Source organism: Orbicella faveolata, unplaced genomic scaffold, assembly GCF_042242905.1.
Source record: "Orbicella faveolata isolate gen_17 unplaced genomic scaffold, um_ofav_v1 contig_47, whole genome shotgun sequence".
Lineage (NCBI taxonomy): Eukaryota > Metazoa > Cnidaria > Anthozoa > Scleractinia > Merulinidae > Orbicella > Orbicella faveolata.
The window spans coordinates 26,182,881-26,202,558 of NW_028301577.1; the positions used below are offsets into that span (position 1 = coordinate 26,182,881).

The following is a 19,678-nucleotide window of genomic DNA, read 5'->3' on the forward strand; positions in this document are numbered from 1 at the left end:
CACACTGAGTTTTATCCGGTGATGAATTATTTCTTCTCCCTTGGATTCTGAGACCGTGCATTCTGCTGCTTAGGAAAGCTCGGCCAGAAACGTTTACACACATGTTTCTGTTATAATGACGTTTTTCTCAAAATCAACGCCATTTTGACCCTACTTTACAATTTCACATTTTTCAGGCAAAATAGAATTAAATCTTTGAGAGAGGTTTCAGGAAAAAATTCACATTTAGTTTCCATGGCCAAGATTACGAAAAAATCAGTTATTTATTTGATCTATTCATTACAGATTTGTTGACATTTTAACTGGTTACAATATATAACCTCACAGTTTTCGCGTACGGACTTCTCGTTAGCCTCAATGGCGACTTTTGGCGCTTGGCAGGTGGTTCAGTTCATTCCTTAGCGAAACAAAAATCACCGGTTTAGAACTTAGCAGGAGGGTGGGGGCATTTCTTGGCGTGTTAAGCATTGGAATAGTCACAGTTAGTTCTTGGAAATGCAGCCAGATCAGTGGAAATGGATGGCAGCAAACCAGTAATACCGACAATGCGTGGCCTTTCGCTTACATTCGATACAATAACAGAGAAACACAGAAAATCTTTTGCCAACCAGGTTTATCGATAGACGTCGCTTTGTTAGGAATCATCACCGGTGCAGTGCTATACCAACTGAACAATCTCGCAGAGGTCACGGGTTCGAATCCCGTTTAGGCCTGAATTGTTTTCAGGCTTTAATTTCACAATTACTTGAGTTCTGTGCATATAACTGCGATGATCAATCATGTCTTCATATCTTTCTCCGCAGTTCAAATACATGAACTTTCATATATTCACTTGAATTCTTCACCATCTACGGGTACGGGTAGGTGACCAGCTCCCAGATGGCTTGATAGCTCAGTTGGTAGAGCACTGCACCGGTATCGCAGAGGTCATGGGTTCGAATCTCGTTCAGGCCTGAATTTTTTCAGGCTTTAACTTCACAATTACTTAAGTTCTGTGCATAACTTCGATGATCAATCATGTCTTCATATCTTTCTCCGCAGTTCAAATATATATTCACTTGTAATATTAGGTAGCATTCGGTTAAGTAATTCCAACATCGACCAAGATTAGCAAAAAGAAATAGATGTGAAACGACTACAAAATTATCTACTGAGCCATTTACTGGTCGAGGTCTAATCATGTTCTTGAGAAAAAATATGCCATTTCTGAATTACCTTGTGCCTCTGTTTTAAAACGAGTCCTAGTGCAAAACTTTTCATATCAAAATAAATTTAGTTTGATTTGCATGAAAATGAATGTGTGGGTGGAACACACTTTCATATGGATGCTTTCGCACAAAGACTCGTTTTGAAACAGAGGAAAAAGGCTCATTGGCGACAAAAAGTTGAGCAGGCACTTGCTACTTTAACGCGGAATGTTTTAGTGAACTGAGCAGCTGGCGAATGATGAAAAAAAAACAGGAACAGAAAGGGGGATTTGTAACCGTTACCTCTCCCACTGTCTAGTACACAAAGCTAACATTCGCTCTCATATCGAATCTTGTCATCATCACGGTGTGCATTGCTACTGCCAAGAAAAAACAGCAACAACCACAGAGCCTCTTTATGTTTTCATGCACGAACCTAAGCTGTCCATACATTTAATTTAACTGTGTTATTTTAAGCAGGCAAATAAAAGCAAAGACTGGAGCCCAAATGCAGACAGGCACGTGAGCCTGTCTTACACCCAGAAAATATTAGAGTGGTAATACATCATTCTGATTGGCTGATGTTAGTTATAGACCCTCTAGACTGTCTTGGTCATGCAATAAATGACAGCGACAAACTAATGTTTTTTGGTAGGAATAAATGTGCGGTCACGTAGCTAGCTGAGACTGTTTTCGAGGTGGAAGATTTACACTCACAAGCTACATCGCCAAATAATCGGGTCGCTTGTGGACAGCTAACAGGTCCAGAATACCACGACGTCACTTCAGGAAACGCCGAAGAGAGAAGGTAGCCCATTCTTCAAAGGAAAAACAAGGTTTTTCAATTCATATTTATATTTCATGTCATGTCAATTAACAACCCCAGTGAAAATGATGAAAGGTTTTCGTGCGTTCATTTTCATTGTAAATTATTCTCGGGGTTAAGCTGGGTCTTTTTTTTTTTAATTCCTGTTTTTTAATATTTTTTTTTTCTTTTTGTTTTTGCCATGATACTTTTCATTGTATAGAAAAAATGATCTGTGTTTCAATTCTTCTTTGTTCAACGACTAGGATACTTAATCAGCTGCGCGTGGGTCGTCAGTTCTATTTCACCATTCTCTGATGTGCAGGGCAGCTGTGCTAAGAAAATTTCAGCTCTTTAGCACCTTCGGCTGGTTAACCAGGGGAGGGCTAGCCTACGGGCATTTGGTTCACTCGCATCAGACAGAGTGGCGCGCCACTCACGCTTAAAGAGTAAGGTCGTATGGGGGCCTGAGCGTGATTAATCGACAAAAGCGCCACAACAGGGAAAAATGGGGAACGAATTTGGTGAGTTACACCATCTAAAATGGTCATTTCGAAGCTTAGGTATTCAGAAGACTTTTTCTCACGATAAAACAACAGATTCTTAAGGTTAAAGAGTGAATCTTAAATTATAACAAAAAGCAAAGTAAATTGTAATTGGACAAGTTAACTTTCCAGACTTTTAAACTTCAAACTCGTGTATTTTCGCCCTTTCTAGATGGGAAACTATCCTAATTAAAATTCAGCTTTGATGAGCAGCAATCTTCAAGAAAAATTAAAAGAGTGGGTTATTGAATATACATGTTTTTTCTACACGTGAATCGCGTTTTCCGCTAAGTTGAACTTAAACTAAGGCCTCGTTCACACTCAGGTCGGAAGAATTTAAAAACGGAGGTTTCACTTTGAAAACGCATCAAATGTTTTTCCGTCCACACTACGCCGGAGGAATTTAAAAACGCAACAATCGCGGTCATTAAGGATTTGTGTTTGAGGAAAACTTAATCAGGGAATTCACATGATTATCGTGACGCCATTTCGAAAAGCTCCCTTTTCAAAGTGTTTCCTGTCCACTCAAAAACGAAAAGCCGGCGTTGTCAAATCCCTCCCGTTTGAAGAGCGTTTTCGAAAAGCTCCGTTTTCGTGACGGATTGGTGTGGACGATAGGCCTAACCGTAGAAATAAAGCTGCGTTTTTAAAGGCTACCTGAGAAGTGTACCAGACTTGACGAAACAAAGAGTGTGAGCTCAGGGGTAAACTAGACAGTAGACTAAAACAATATTAAGCCTGAAGTGCACGCTGATCCCTTGCTTCTCATTTAGAATATTAATTAGGAAATTTGGAATCGAAAAAGGAAATTAAGCCGCGCACGAGAGAGAAGCTAGCTGGATCTAGTTCGATTCCACCAGAGCGGTAATTTATTTTTTTGCATGTTTTTTTTTTTTTTCGGAAGCCATTTATATCATGTAATGCTTGTGATGCTGGGCTTAGATTTATAAAGGACCAAACTAGATATAGCCTGAGAATCAGATTCATTTTTGTCGGGTTATCACTAAAGTTGTCCTGTTTTCATTGCTACAATCTCTAGAACATTCCAAAGAATTTTAAACCACTCAGTTGTTGCTATGTATAAATTAATATAAATACATGCAGAGATTTTAGAGTGTCAGTTTCTTGACATTGGTCGTTCATATAGCTCATTCAAGGAGTATCCCAAAACAGTGAATATAATTTTGTAGGCAGTGTGCAGCCGTATGTCTAATTTGAAGATGCGATCGCTATGCGTGACATAAGATACGTGAAAGAAGCGCAGACTGCTTAACTTCGAAAAAAACTGCTTGTATCGGTAATCTACGGATTGCGTTTGTGTTGAAAAAGACGTAGATTTTCTCAAGGAACCTGAGTTTTATCTATCTACAAACTACTTTCTCCACTAAGAACCGCGTCACACTAAAATTGTACTGTCGTTTCATGCTAATTTTGCCGGCTACCACGTAAAATCTTCAGTATTCCTGTTGAGGATTTCTATATCAGTTTTACAATGCTATCACTAGTAAATGTCCGAAAGTAGTGCCAAACAAAGAGTGCAAAATACTATGAAGTATTTAAAGAAAACGACAAAGCGTTTAAGCTTGAAAAACATGTCTCGACAAAACCTACTGTAATCTTCAGCTAATTGATGTACAAAGCGTTGGAAGTTGAATTTATAGTAAGTAGAAAAATGCTAATTGTGATCATAATGACAACAGCAATTAATGTACACCATGTAAATCTAAAACTATACTTATAATTCTCACACTTTTACGTTTTGCTTCATTTTGTTGTCACTGTTCAAACTTATGTTTTGAATTATAATACGATACCCTTTTACGATTATTCTATTCAAATATAGTTTATGGTATCTTCTAAAAAGACGCAAATGTTGGTCAAGGCATGGGAGAATTATTTCTGGATCGTACCATCTTGCGCAGCTGTTTTCAATACCAGCAAGGTGTACCCTCTACTCTTTTATAGAGTATGTTCCTGCAAGTTGCTTTCCTTTTTTAAAAAAAGAACGAATTTAAAGCAAGATATCGTTAAGACATCTCGCCTCTCTGGAATAGACACCCCGCCCGTCAACCTGCAGGAGATTCCAGTAAATTTAAAATTCGAATCTTCATTTAAGATCTTAAAACCCCATAACAAATATTTTTTTCTTTTACAAATGGAACATGCAATATGGTCATTTACAAAATAAACTCGACTTGAACCTAGCCAAAGGACGGCTAAATAAAACCGATTTTTAATTGTCCTTAGTCGTGATGATAAGATCTTTCTGCCACCAAACATCGTATTCAAGAGAAACTGCATTCTGATTGTTCAACTCAGGGGGCGAAAAATTCTTTTTCGTTCCCTGAGTTTAGTATGCAAAGGAAAATATCAAGGGAGATATATCACTGGAAGAAGTATTTTAATAAATATCACTGGGAGATGCATTTTCCACTAAACATCGTATTCAAAAGAGATTTGAACGATAATTACAAAGTGCGACAACTTGTTTTTAGAAAGTACGACAGCTTGTTTTATTACAAAGTGCGCCAAGTGTTATTACAAAGCTCCACAGTTTTATTACAAAATGTGACAGGTATTACAATTAAAGTGTGACAGATGTTACAAAGTGCGACGATTACACCAAACGTCAAATGTCGACCCAACAAATGGTCCATACGGTAATTACCCGTCATGCTGTCTTTCCAAATAGGCTTCCTTGGAAGATTTGTGTATTTATTGATTGATTCATGGACGCTGCAATTAATCCCAGCTACAACATCTTTTGAGTGACCCCAGTCGCTGCAGCGATCATTTGAATAATTCAATACAGTTTGCACCACACAGTCTCTCCGTATAATTTTCCCTGGAAGGTTTGTGCATTTATTCACTCATGAGCGGGGCGCTGCAATCTTGCAACATCATTTCAAATTGAGAAACCCATGGTAACACCATTGTCTCTCGAGACACACCGTTGGAAACTATAAGAAGGTAGGCACTGCAACGTGTGTTTAAAACCCTCCCGTAAAGAATTTGAATCCTTAAGTTTACACCTGGCGCTTCGTGCTGTTTGTCAGTAATTTAACTTCTTCAAACTAGCCTGATCTGTCGTTCATTTCTTACAAGAGATTCTTTATATCCGTCTGTTACATGTTAAAAATGTGTTATTTTATGCTGTAAACAGTGGTGATTGCTGGCTCACGAACCCATAGAAGAAATAGAGGCATTTCTCAAAATCTCCAGCATCTAGTAGTCCTACTGCTTTCTTGTCTTTCAACGTAACAGTTCTTTGAGTCGCTTAAAGGAAACCCGCAACAACGGTCACATACCATAGCTACTTTGTAAATACTATTCTACGAAGCCAGAACTGTTCTTAGTCTAGGAGGGGGGAGGGAAGCTCTCGCCGATATTTTTGGTAAGGGTTTGTGGCGCAATACTTGAAACCCTTGCCCTATTTTAGACCAAAATCTGCGGTTTTCAATACCCTAATTCACAGCTGACCGAAAACTCGAAACGCTATTTCAGACTAAAAGAGTACAAAAAAAGTACGCCTCGCATATTTACATACAACTCGCAAATGTCAGGGCCTCCCCCCCGCCCCCCCTCCCCGACCCTCAGTGAGCAGTAGAATTAGACAAACTGATTTATTTTTCTTGTTAACTTTCTTGAATGAAAGTAAATATCTCCCGATCTAAAAGTAATCAACCGTCAGAAAATTTATGAGGCTATCTTATTATCCAAACAAAGAGGCAGCTGTAGAGGTGTAAATTTAAGTTTTGTTCAGTGTTTCTCAAGTCAGAGTACAGCATTTTGTAGACCTAAGAACTAATTCGAAAACCTTCCTTTTTTTAGGAAAAGAAAAACAGTATCATGAGTTGTAACAATTTTTACACGCCAAGAAAAAATTGAAGTGAAAGCAACATTTTGTTTTTTTCAGTGAGTACATGTAATGCATGTATACAGAGCAGAGCTATATGACATGACAGTCAGTTAATTTGCCACAGGCTTACGTCATGTTTAGAACCTCCTTTAATTTGTCTGGCCACAATTGTCAGGCCTTTATTTTACTTCACCTAGTTTTGGGAACCTTACGCCTACCTTGACAAAGTAACAGTCTGCATATGTGTGTTGAAAAAAGAAATGTCAAGGCGATCCATTTTGCCTACAGTATAGTAAGAAATGTTGCCAGAGTTATGAAAAATTTTTGGATTTGCAAAACCCAAGATAAATAAGTGCTTCGATCGAATATATTTCGCGTGGGGACGTTGGCGGAGTTATTGACACAAACGGAAATATATTGGTATCAATATTGAAGCTGTAAAAGGACGGAAAGAAAAGGTATTGAAAATTTTCAAAGAATGTTTGTGTTATCGCTATATTAGGCGAAACTAGTCAAATCAATTTTCGCGTCTAACTTTGTTCAATCACACCTGTTGTTGATTTCTTTCCACACAGCCATACTTTCAGCTCAACTAATCACAAGACGGTCAAAAAACCGATATTCAATTCTGCATACTCATAATCTGTGGGAAATGATAAACGAAAAAAAATGAAATGAAAATAGTAGTGTGTGTTACAACATAGTATTAGAGTTCGTACAAAGCTGTGCTTAGTTTTAATTTAAGCTTGTGCAAACATGGCTAGGGGACCCTATTCGTACGATAATTTACCAGACTCAACAAAAAGATTAAGAATTGGTGTTAACATTCACAATAACCCCTTCGGTTAATTATCTGAGTGTAGTTTTGATACACCATATTGGTAACCAAATTAGATGATGTTGATGTTTTAGAAGCTATAACTCATCTTTAAATGGTACAGGGTACAGAGAGTATCCCCATCCATTAATCGAGTCCGGTCCTTTTAGGACTCCTTTAGTTATCTTCTGTACGTTGAGAGAAAATGTTTTGCAAAATGTTACGACATTCAATTCACGTATAATTCATCCGAAATTGATTTTGCTAGCTTAGCACCACTTATGTACAACAAACAGCGAATAAAACGTCCGTTGCTTTTGACTATAATATACAATACTTTTTTTTTAAAGTAATGCGAGTTTAAGCCAAGTTTATAGCCTCTTTTTTTAAATCAAAATTGTACATTTTCATTTGCTTTACCGCAGTTTCTCCAACTTAGTGAAAGTGTTAGTTATAAAGCTAAAAAAGAGAGGAATTGGGAGTTGTTTTCATTGACACATCAACATGTCGAAAGCCGTGTACAGCAGACTTTAGGGGAAAATTCTAATTACCATCTTTAGCTGCTCAAAATTATGCAAATAAATAACACGGAAAAACTAAATATTGGATTAAGTACCTCAAGGTATGCTGTCATAATGAACCTTTTTATAGTAACACCACATGACCAACTGACGCAATCATAAGAAAACAGCCGGTACGGGCAGTAATAGTAACACGGACTGATGTAAGGAGGACCGGATGAACACAAGGACCTGGTCGAAAATAGCAAATTCAGACATACGCACCCTTCCAGAATGTTGTCAACAAGAAATTTGCAGAACTTTTCACCTTAAAAGCGGTGCAGTCGGACCGGATAAAGTCGGGCCGGATAAAGTCAGGCCGGATAAAGTCGGGCCGGATCATATGTATTAAAGGCATCCACGGTCGAATGTCGATCGATACCCTCAATCAACACTCGATCAACACTCGATCGACACTCGATCAACACTCGATCGACATCTCGATCGACATGGCCGGATGTTGGTGACAAAAAGGCAAATGCCGGTCCTTACAGTTTAATAAGGAGCTTAAGCAACGACGACACCGACGCCGAGGACGACGCCTAGTAAAAAATGAATTCAAATATTACCAGCGAAATTCGCCACTGTCTAGACCTGTTCAATGCGCCTAGGGCTCTAAAACCCTGCTCAGGCTAAATATACAATGACAGCGTTGAATTCCAAATGGAAATACGAAAGATTTAGCCGTCGTCGTTCGCGTTCCTCAAACTAAGCAGAATTTGGTCATTTCGCGTTGTTTTCCAGAGGACGGCAAAGAAATGTACAAAGATTTATAACGCACGTGCACAGCTATTCGTAACAGGCTAAACAGGATGTCTACAAAAATTTCAACCCCGAGCCTTCTATACAGGTTCATTTAAGCGACACTGCAAACAAATGGAGTATTTAAATGTGTAAATAGTGTCTCCAATTAGTCTTATTTTTTTAAGCTAAGTACTGTCTGACACTTGAAAGTCTTTCATTCATTCATTCAACCATTCATTCAAATAGAGGCCATTCTTATCGTAAGTTATGAATCATACGACCGGTATACTAATTTCAATTCTTGAACTCTCCTCACCCCCCAACCCCACACCCCATCACATAATTACAAGCACTGCTAAAAGCCTGAATTACTGACTGCTTTTTTCTTGACTCGTTTTTTCTTGTTTTTGCATAGTCCGCAATAATACTTTATTACGTATTTATTCATTTTTTATTTATCTAACGATTGTATTCCCTGTTCCAATTCCAGCTAATGGCATCTGCATCCTGGTACTGATAACAGAATGTACCCAGTCTACCTCGGTATTTTGTGGCTGTGTGCAAAGATCAGGATGTCAAGCCAAACAAATGCAACAGGTTAATGAACCCATAGATAACGAAAAGAAATTTGATATCTTTTTAATATTTTGCCTTCAGAGATTTCTGTGTCCGGTATGACATATATCTAGCTACGTCCATTACGGCTCAACTGCTCAGCTTTGAGTTATCAGTCATGCCAGTCAAGTGCATTAAGCATTTGACTTTCTTGAGCATCAGTGGTAAAGTGCAGCTCGGCATTTTAGTGCATATAATGATCTTTGACAAACATGAAGAGGGAAACACTGATCACAAATGCCGTCCTCAATCAGAATTGAATGGATGGATTCGGCTGACGTTTTTGCATCCCTGTTGCCGCCACCCAATTCAAATCATGTGATGATTCATTTGGGAGATAACAATTGTTCTGTTTCTACATACCTCAATGTAATCAGTTGTGTGTGGCAAATTGCACAATTGTCTGGCCTCACAATTAATCGTCACGTGGTCGGAATTGGGTGGTACATGTCACAAGGATGTAAAAGCGTCAGCCGAATCCGTCTATTTGAGCAGTTACACGAAAAACAAAAACAAAAAAACACCCGAACAAATTTACTTTGAATTCACATTTTCATACAATCATAACTTTTGAAATATTATTTATCTAGTTCATTTATTATTCGTTTCAGATTTTGTTGGCATTTTAACTGGTGACGATAACCTCACAGTTTTCGCGGACGGACGTCTTGTTGGCTACAACGGCGGCTTCTGGAGCGCGGCAAGGTGGTTTACATTCCCTATTGAAACGAAAGTCATTGCTGTGTCTGTTTACAACTCACCAGGTCATATCGGTGGATTTCTAGGCGTGTTTAGCAACGGAGTGGCGACCGATGGTACCTGGAAATGCAAAGAAATCCTTATTACACCAGACGATGGATGGGAGCAAACCAATTTCAATGATAGCACATGGCCACACGCTTACGTCAGACATGATAATAGTGATCCGCTCGGCTTTTATCCCGTCCCTGGAATTCCTCTTGACGTTCACTGGATCAGTGCAGCAAATCATAACGCCGTCAGATTCATCTGTAGACGTCATTTTACTGAGGAGGACAAACGTAGTAACAGCAGTAAGTTGCGTTGTTCAGTTTCCCGATTTCCCAACTTCAGCCGTATTATCTTAACATCAAACCCCCGGGGGGACTCCCATATAAAAAGGACTGGGGTGCCCATCGTACCATTTAGGGTGAAAAATCGGTTTTGGTACCTCTTAGGGTGTTCAGCCTCAAAAGGTCCACAGCGAGAGCTTTTGCGGTTCCCTTTAGGGTATTGAGCCGAAAAAATATGACAGGGGATAGTATGTTGCTTTTGGAATTGGTACTTCTTAGGGGTGAAAACATTTCAAGCCACGCCCACAAAAGAGGATCTTGGTACCTCTTAGGGGTTCTTTTCAAAATTTCCGACGAGCACCTTCGCCCTTTTTATATCGGAGTCCCCCATAGGTTTCAATCCACACAGGTTTAAAAGAGTTAAATCTGATTCGTTATTCAATATAGATTCGTCATTCTGTGCTTTAATTTGCATTGCTACCAGGATTTTGTTATACATTTATTTGTTAGAATTCTTTTGTATAATTCCATGACGTTTAACTCCTATCAACATTACTTTTCATGTAGTTCCATGGGTGCGGCGAGAATATACCTGGTAACGTAGAAGGTAAAGTCTGCATACGAGCCAAGTGGCCCATCAGGCAGTCGCTTATCTCCGGTTTCAGTAGTATGAGTATTTCTACTCCCCTCTGGATGGGTTACTACTATCGAAGGGTAGCCCCCCCTCCCCCCCCCCCCCAGCATTAAATTCACGGGTACCCATCTATACACCTGGGTGAAGAGAGGCACTTTGAAGGTGTAAAGTGTCTTGCCCAAGAACCCAACACAATGTCCCTGGCCAGGGCTTGACCCCGGACCGCTCGTTTTGGAGGTGAGCGCACTGACCATGAGGCCACCGCGCCTCAACAGAGTAAACCTGGGAGTGCCCTAAATTAACGCTTTGTGGAATTTAATAAAGTTATTGTGTGAATTCTTCCCATAGCTTTGATAGCAATCTACGCATCGGCAGAGAGCCAGACCATCAGTCTGTATCTTGATGGAGTCTTTACAGCAAGGGCAGACGACAGCCTGACGGTTGTCAAAGATCAGCACGAAGGTCAAGCGATACACGTGGAAGATCCGTCTGCTGACGTTGAGGTTTACTTTCTGTCGTCGTCCAGCAATGGTGCTAGAACTGACGACAGATCGTGGAGATGTTCAAACCAATACCACGAGGGTTGGTTTCTTCCTAATTTTAGCGACACTTCGTGGCCGAGACCTCGGGTGGATGCTGGTAGTACGCATTTCATATCACCAGATGCTAAGTGGATCGGATATTCTCTGGCGAAAAGTAATAGGATCTTCTGCCGGTGGAAAACCACAGAAGGTAAGAGAATTTTCGTACACGGCCATCCACCAGGATCTCGGTCAGTGGGGATCGAAAAAAAGCGGGCGGGCGACCAGCGGGGTCTGGGAGTAAAACAGAAAACAGCCTGGAGAGAGCCTAGAACAGGTTACCAGATTAATTCCAGTATAGCAGTTGCCAGCGCATAGACAAATATGTCTTAAAACAGCCTGAGCTTAAAATGCAGTAGGCTACAAGCCAGGATTAATTATAATAACAAAGAATTAGCGTGCTTACGAAGCCAAAGTACCTCGAAGTTGCAGATCCGTTAGGCTTCAAGGTTCGTAGCTGAGGCAAAGTCTCGTGAGCCAAAGTTTAATGTCGTTTGCGCCATTGAATTGTTTTTAATAGCTTAGCTAAAGAATTTCAATCAAATATACTCCGAGACGACGTAATTACTGGAGCTTACTGGATAGTAAAGTCGCCCAGACAGAAGCAAATTTGGCTGACATAACGTTATCGACGTTTCTAGATGTCAAATGTTGACATTTTGCAGAAGTATAAAAAGTCCTTTACTAACTGTAATTTCTGTTTATTTCACTTAGAGCCTGACCTCCACATAGTTCCCAGCTACAACACCCCAAGTCTAGGCCTTCTAACACCTGTTTCTTCTTTAGGACCACAAATGACAATTTCTCCCACCAGCTCGATCAGTTCTACAACAACGGTCGTGAGGCCTTCATCAAGTTCACAAAGAAAGTCTAGTGACACGGACTCGAGCAACTCGAAAACGAAGAGGCTTTCTACGTTACTGATCGCGGTGATTGCTGTCGGTGGTGGTGTAACGGTTGGACTAGCTGTTTCTTGTTACATTTGGAGGAGACGGAACAGTGAAAGGTTTTTATCATTCTTTTTCAGTATTAGAATGTAATTATTGTACATGTTGGGCACAGGGTATGATTAATCGGTTTTTCGCTGAAGGTGAAGTGGGCATTCATCGGCATGCATCGATGAATATATTTGCTACTTGGTCAAAGTCTGGATATTCACCGACACTAGAGTTAGGCGAGCAATTCTTTCAGTATAATTTTCATAGGTAAGAATTAAGAAATTATGAAAGTCGCGATCTGCTAGACTGTTCACAACCTCTCTATTTTTCAACGTACGCGGAAAAAAAAAGCGCGCGGCGAAGCGAGCGCGAAGCAAGTGGGCGGCGGGAAGGCGAACGAAGCGAGCCTAACTAAGAATAAATATGTTCACAGGCCTCTATTTTTCTCGGTCCCCACCTCCTACCCCGTCAAGTCTCGCGTTTTGTGCAGGCGTCCAGTTCTCTCTCAATTCTATCCGCGAATCCAACGATCGAATAAAAATACGAGAAAATAGAGATCTGTGAACAGTCTACGATCTACAGCATGGAAAATATTCCACGCAAGTTTTTTCGCCCATGTTTTTTTTTTTTTTCAAATAATGCACGTAAATGTGATGCATGACAATTGATGTTGCAGGAAAAATGATGAGCACCAGCTACAAATGAAAGATGAGACGAGAGATAAATGGGAATTGAAGAGTAATGAAGTCACTATATATGAAGAGCTCGGTCATGGCGCCTTTGGTAAAGTTTGCAAAGGAATCATGAAAGCCCCTTTGGGTATAAAGACAGGTCAATCTGTTAGTAACACATCAAAGACAATTGCAAACTCTACAATAGCTGTAGCCGTGAAGATGCTTCAAGGTATGTTACGTTGGTTTTTACGAGTGCATAAGCATAACCTCAGGCTTCATCCATACTACATCGGAGAAACTTAAGAACAAAGGTTAACACTGAAAACCCATCAAATGTTTTCCGTCCACACTACGCCGGAGAACTTTGAAAACGCAACAATCACAGGTCATGTTGGATTTGTGTTCGAGGAAAACTCGGTCAGGGAAATCATATGATCTTATTTTATTAACCAAGCTAGGTCGGTCGTGTGTACAGACCTCACTGCGTTCGGTCTGTACTCACGACCTCGGTCAAGATTCTCAAATACAGACCTCCTGCTTGGTTAATAAGAGCTAAATAAAGTTCCGTGTGTATCGTATTTGAAACACTTGTTTTACATTCACGCCGCCGCAAGTTATGCTTTGCTTACGTTTAAAAACAGAACGCTTGAAAAAGCAAAGTTGTTTTTCTTTTGGTGAACCTTTTACCCAGGCAGGCATGGTCGGAGTTACGTCGCAGCAACATTAATTTCCAGTAACGGGTTGGCTGGCTATTCCTGATCATAAACTTGACACGAGATTAGTAGCTGTATTATTTCACGCTTTTCATGCTTAATCCTTTTAGACAATGCCACTCCTGATCAGATGAACGATTTCATAGAAGAAATTACCCTGATGAAAGCTGTTGGTTCACACAAGAATATCGTGAGTTTGATTGGCTGTTGTACCAAGTCCACGCCAAATTTCCTCATCGTGGAGTTTGCAGCAAAAGGAGACTTGCTTTCTTATCTGAGAGAACGACGAAAAAAGGTAAACGCTTAAGTGTGCCCTGAATTGAAGAAAGAATCGGACGCTGATGAGGTACGAGTTGAAATAACGGGACCGGTGCTTGTGCTCTGACTTTCAAATTCCAACATTACGCGGCAAAGTTTCACACTACTCGGATCCTACTTATCTATTTTAGATAATATAATCACAGATACAAATCATATCGACCATCAACTCATTCATTAAAGTGACTTACTACAGACATATTCTAAAATTTCTTTTTCTTTCATTTGTTTTCTCGTTTTTTGCTTTCTTTTCATTTGTCTCATCAAGCATTTCGAGAGGTTATAGGTTAGAGACTTCAAAGAGGACTAAAGACGGGTCTTTTAGATAAGGAATCGACTAAGCTTTTGTCCGAGTCGAAAAAAACACGTGGCTCAGATAAAGAGATGGATGTATCAGCGGCGTAGTCGTTAGTTAGAGTTCCATAGTGCGCCCTGGCAAGTTTATTTCGTCCGTTCAAGCACAATCGTGGAAACTACAACGAGAAATGAGAGACTACCCAAACAAATTAACCATTACTCAGCATATGACTTGTAAGGCCTTGTAATCTTTGCTTTCTGATTTCCAGGTAAAATACACGAATAAGGATTACGTAGACATACGCAAAGACACTTCAGATGCACCAGGATCATTGAACAAGGATAGTTCAGGCATTGTAAGTCATGTTTCATTTAGTAATCTTCTGAATATATATAACAACTAAAATGTAGTGTTTGTTATGATTACCTCCTCATCGAGGTAATAAATTCTCCAGATGTACCCACAGAGAGGGTATTTTGTCTTTGTTATTAGTGTGCCCTGATTGCCGAATAAGTTCTTTTGAAGTTATTCTAGTCTATACTACCTGCAGTATTGTGGGCCAGGTGTAAATGACATTGCCCAAGTCAACGTCGCCTTCTCGAAAACGGACAGCAGCATTGATGTAACATTTAAGAGCGTTCACGCCTTGAATGATGAAGAACAAGATAAAGGTGTCGATGAAGACGATTCTATAACCCCTCAGAACATGATGTCCTTCTCCTGGCAAATAGCACAAGGAATGGTAAGTGAGAAAAGATTTGTTCTTTGTAATTGTAGTGTTAGTGTAATCGGTTGTTCAAAGTGCAATAATGCAGGAAAGTGTCAATTAATTACCTTACGAATCTTTCCTGACCCAACATTCCTTTCGAGTCTCGGGAGACTTGATTATCCGCCTTCGGGCTTTTTTCTTGGGAATCATGTATGCTCAAAGAGAATTGCCTTATTTTACTCCTCGTCCTGTTCCCGACCGCTGAATCTCCTCTTTGCCTTCTCATAACGACAACTGCACGATTATTGTTGACAGTTGTCAGATTTGTTACACCACTTAAGTTTTCCTTTGTCCACAGTTAATGATATTTCTTGTGTCTAGCAATACTTATCAGCAAAAGGCATTGTTCATCGAGATCTTGCCGCTCGCAACGTCTTAGTCTGTGACAACAAACTTGTCAAAGTCGCTGATTTTGGCTTGGCGCGGAGCACGCTGGGAGAGAATGTCTATCACATGACAGGTCAACACAATAAGCTTCCTGTGAAGTGGATGTCACCTGAGGCCATAAATGACGGTGTTTTTACCACAAAGAGTGACGTGTAAGTAAAATATTGGACTTGTAGGCAATGTTTTTACACGTTAAATTGAGGGCTCTTTTGCGCGATTTTTCAAGATAATTTGATGAAACGATGAAATAATGTTGTGCTCGGATATCGAATTTTAACATATGACTGAGGAAACTACTTCATTATGATTAGCTGAGAGTAGACCAATTTATCGTTAATCTTTTTTCGCAAAGTAATGCAAAGAGACGAGCGCACTTTAGTTTTCATCTCAGTCAAGTACTAACCCTATATCTCATGTCAAACGAGTATGCTTACATGAAGTACTAGTCTACTTCTAGTCTCTTGGATCACGTGACAGCCGTGTTTGTAGTTTCGCTGCGTTTCTTAGTGCAATAAAATAAGTTTGTTTTGCGAACTCTGTGGTCTATCCGCCTGTCGTTACATCATGAAAGCTCGAGCAATTAAGGATTTACAGCATTCGTGATATTTGGAAATTCTTCCATGACACTCGTGTAAAGGCTCGTGCATTTTGAAAAAAATTTCAAATATCGCTGATGGTGTAAATCCTAATTGCACTCGTTTCCATGTAATTACCAATACAAATTGAGACCAAGCCATAATGAGAACATTGTCTTAGTATAAGGAAAGTCAACGAAACTAGGTGTTTAAATGAGAGTGAGTCCCAAAAATACACGAAAATGTATTTATTTTATTTGTATTTTGCGCCTAGATGGTCATATGGCGTTCTTCTCTGGGAAATTGCGACTCTTGGTAAGTTTTCTAGAGTGCTTTATGTTACACAAAACTTGTCTTAACATTTTTGTCAATCAGTTGCCTGAGAACAAGCGGAGAACATTTGCACGGGCTACGCTACGCTGACAACAGTATCCTATAAGTCGGTTAATGGTACATCTCCTAGCTATTTGGTTGATAAGCTTTACTGTCGCTCTCACTCTGGATCTTTGAGACCTGTCATCAATGAACTGTTAGATCAGCCGCGGTTTTTCACGAAAACTTATGGTGACAGGGCATTTAGTGTACATGCCCCAGGATTATGGGATATGTGTATCTGTTAAGACGTCACTCAATTTAGAAAAACCTTGACATTTGACCCTGTCCCGTTAATACGCCCACCCCGTTAATACGGTCAAATGTTCATGGCCAGTTGGTGACCGTATTAACGGGGTTCCACCGTATTAATGATAAAGGCATACAAGCTCATCACAGCATGCAAATACAATCACTTCATATTAAACGTTTGACTCAGAGCTGACTGTAGAATGATTATGACATCATGAGGCGTGCCGCTTTAGCCTGAAATGGACTGGGACGCGATATGGGCCGCTAACACTTGTCTAAGAGACCTGAGAGAAAAGACCGGATGCCAAACAGACTACATGAATATCGGCTGGACATGTCACTTTCAGAATCAGACTAAATACTGATTTACTATTAGAGGTCGGTTTGACCTGCCCCGCGACACTGTTTGAATAATATAAAAAATGTAATTTATAAGTGAGATGAAAGTTGGTATTAAACGAGATGAACTTTATTTTTAGGAGGGTTCCCTTACCCTGGCATTAAAAACAGAGAACTTATGAAACTTCTGAGAAGAGGGTACAGAATGGAAAAACCAGATACATGCTCAGAGGAGTTGTAAGTCACATTTCTATGGTGATGAAGGTGGGGGGAGAAGGGAGGAGGGAGGGAAGAGGAAGTATATTGTTCAGTTAGATTATTTGTGCCAAAAAACTGGATTGGAATGATCACGTATGCATGAGGTTTTCATTTCAAAATGTCAATACGCCTTTTAGGAAAATCAAAGAATTTCTCTTCTCTTCTCTTCTCTTTCAAAGGTATTGCTCAAACTTATTAATAATTCATCAAGTTTAAAGAAAGGAAATCATGGCCGTAACGGTGTTTGGATATTAGCATATATTTTTTATGATTTTGTTTCTTCATTTTCCCCTCAGTTTTAATTACTTTCGATTGAGAAGATGTAGCAAACACTCAAGACCTTGTTTGACCGTATTTCCAAACACCTCGAAGTTTGTCTAAAATACCTCACTACTCGTCGTATTTTCAACTCTGTCCTCGGTGTCTGGAAGTATGGTAACACACAGTCTTGAGTGTGTGATATACTACATCTAAAAATAAAGTCGAGAAGGAGATCTATCAGTTGAGAATGGGAAGTACAGGGCACGTGTTTGTTTTTTCAGGGCTGGAGGTTTGAGGCAAAAGCCCATTTTAGACATTCAAAGTGTTTTATAGCGGCGCTTATTTTCCATCTGCATTTTTACACAGCTATCAAATGATGAGGCGCTGCTGGGTGGACAATCCTGATGTGCGGCCAACCTTTACCGAACTGTGCCAAGAACTAGAGGACTGGATACAAAGAGAAATACCATATCTGGACATGGATCAGTTAAATGAAGATCAACCGTACTATGACGCGTCAGTAGTATCACTGTCCAGTGGATCTTCATGCGACGGACATGCTCCTGGAGAGAGTCTCGATTCAAACCCTGCCGCAGACAATTTGGCCTGCGATGACGACGAAGTTACATCCCAATCTACAAACTTTTAAACAATATTAGTGTAATCAACGCAGGCAAAATAAGGTTTCCTTTAAAATCGCTAGTAGTATACCTCAGATAAATAGACCAATTTATCCGTAAATTCATTTGCCTTGAGTTAATGAGATAAGGATGGTAGAACTGGTTTAATGAGATACAGGACATGGCCTTGGCTGTTGCTGTGGTCCGCTTTGATGATGCTGGTACCTCTTTACCAGACTCCTTCCCGCCGGATCTCTTTGCTCTTCGCCGCTGGCGCGCGTGAGCCTGCTCGCAGACTAATCGAGCCTAAAACGGAAATAATAGTGTTTCCTTTATGATTTTTTCTTCAAGTACACCCTAAAAGACACTGACAGCTAAAAATAGTGGCGTTTCGTCACCAAGAATCCCTTATTTACACCCTTAAGCGAGAAGAAGAACATCCCAGACCTTTTCTTATGGGACTCCTATTTATATGAGAGTGTTTGCATCTTGGAACACATCTGAGCAAACTGACCTGTAAACTAAGGGACGAAAAACTAGGGGCATGTGTTACAAAGCTTGTATAAGAAAGAATAATGATTTTGTAAATATTTAGAGTTTTACAGGAAATAGCATAAACGCAATGAAATAAACTTGAAGTGCGCAAGAATTGACGTAACCAGACTTTTCTTAAACTTTAATTTAAAATATTGTCCGTTCTTTTTTTCTGATATTGGAAACCGGTTGGTAAACGGGAGTAGATTCTTGCTTATCGCAGAACCATGGCAGGTTAATTACTACTTATTTCTAAAACAGAAAAACAATTATTTAGGGTCCGACTAAAATATTTAATTTACAGTACAGCATAAGACTTTAAGCGTATCAAGAAATGGTCTATTGTTCCGGCTCAAAAATGAATAGCCTTTTGTTCTTGGTAGCCCTGAGGGACTTCGTCCGATACCAAGCTAAAATCGACGCCGTTGTTCGGAAAACTTTCGGCACAACAATTAAGCTGCACTTGAATGAACTCAATTTTAGTTAACAATTCTAGAACGATGGAGTCGTGATTCACAAAAAATACGTTGAGAATAAAGCGAAAATTATTAAAGAGCGGAGAAACGCTACCCAAAACATCGCGTCTGTAATTTTAATTAGTGTGATATTTGTTCTCTGATTTCTTTCCGCTGGAAATCACTGTGGACATCAATTGGTCGGCGAAAAGATGCGCGAGCTTCGAAGCGCTGTTAAGAACTATTAATCTCTGGCCGAATGTTGTACTGAAAGCAGTCTCTCCTCCTGCTTTTCAATCCGTGGGTCGAACGCGGGAACAGCAGGAGCGCGAGGCGAGCGGCTTTTGCCGCTTGATTATCGCGCTCGCTATTTTCGCGTTTATCCTACACTGATCTTATGGGTTTTAGAGCAAAAGAGAGCCTGTTCGCAATCTAGCCAGATGCGAACTTCACTTTCACTCCCACGCATGGTGAGTTTACCAGGTTAGAGCAATTTTAAAGCAAGAACATGCCTTACTTGTCGGCAGCTTTTACTTT

At 40.0% G+C, this 19,678-nt stretch overlaps 1 protein-coding gene across 3 annotated transcripts; it reads left to right on the forward strand.

Annotated features, from left to right (window-relative positions):
- Nucleotides 1-1,847: 1,847 nt before the first annotated feature.
- On the forward strand, nt 1,848-18,805 carry LOC110068698 (uncharacterized). 3 transcript variants are annotated; one of them, XM_089278853.1, is made up of 13 exons: nt 1,848-2,023; nt 9,008-9,114; nt 9,744-10,184; nt 11,146-11,529; nt 12,165-12,384; nt 12,993-13,219; nt 13,814-13,998; nt 14,588-14,674; nt 14,870-15,061; nt 15,410-15,627; nt 16,325-16,365; nt 17,154-17,250; nt 17,899-18,805. In XM_089278853.1, the coding sequence occupies exons 2-13, from the start codon at nt 9,042-9,044 to the stop codon at nt 18,179-18,181; spliced, it is 2,448 nt and encodes an 815-aa protein (XP_089134979.1). In that variant the 5' UTR covers nt 1,848-2,023; nt 9,008-9,041; the 3' UTR covers nt 18,182-18,805. The 3 variants fall into 3 exon arrangements, with proteins under 3 accessions (XP_089134979.1, XP_089134981.1, XP_089134980.1); XM_089278855.1 differs by having other exon boundaries at nt 1,848-1,995; XM_089278854.1 differs by lacking the exon at nt 1,848-2,023 and adding an exon at nt 5,272-5,507.
- Nucleotides 18,806-19,678: the final 873 nt, after the last annotated feature.

Excerpts from the sequence above, each read along its gene's own strand:
- LOC110068698 (XM_089278853.1), top strand. The coding sequence starts at position 9,042 with ATGTACCCAGTCTACCTCGGTATTTTGTGGCTGTGTGCAAAGATCAGG. Across the intron at positions 10,185-11,145 it reads GGACAAACGTAGTAACAGCA|CTTTGATAGCAATCTACGCA; the intron begins GTAAGTTGCGTT and ends TTCTTCCCATAG. Across the intron at positions 16,366-17,153 it reads CTGGGAAATTGCGACTCTTG|GAGGGTTCCCTTACCCTGGC; the intron begins GTAAGTTTTCTA and ends CTTTATTTTTAG.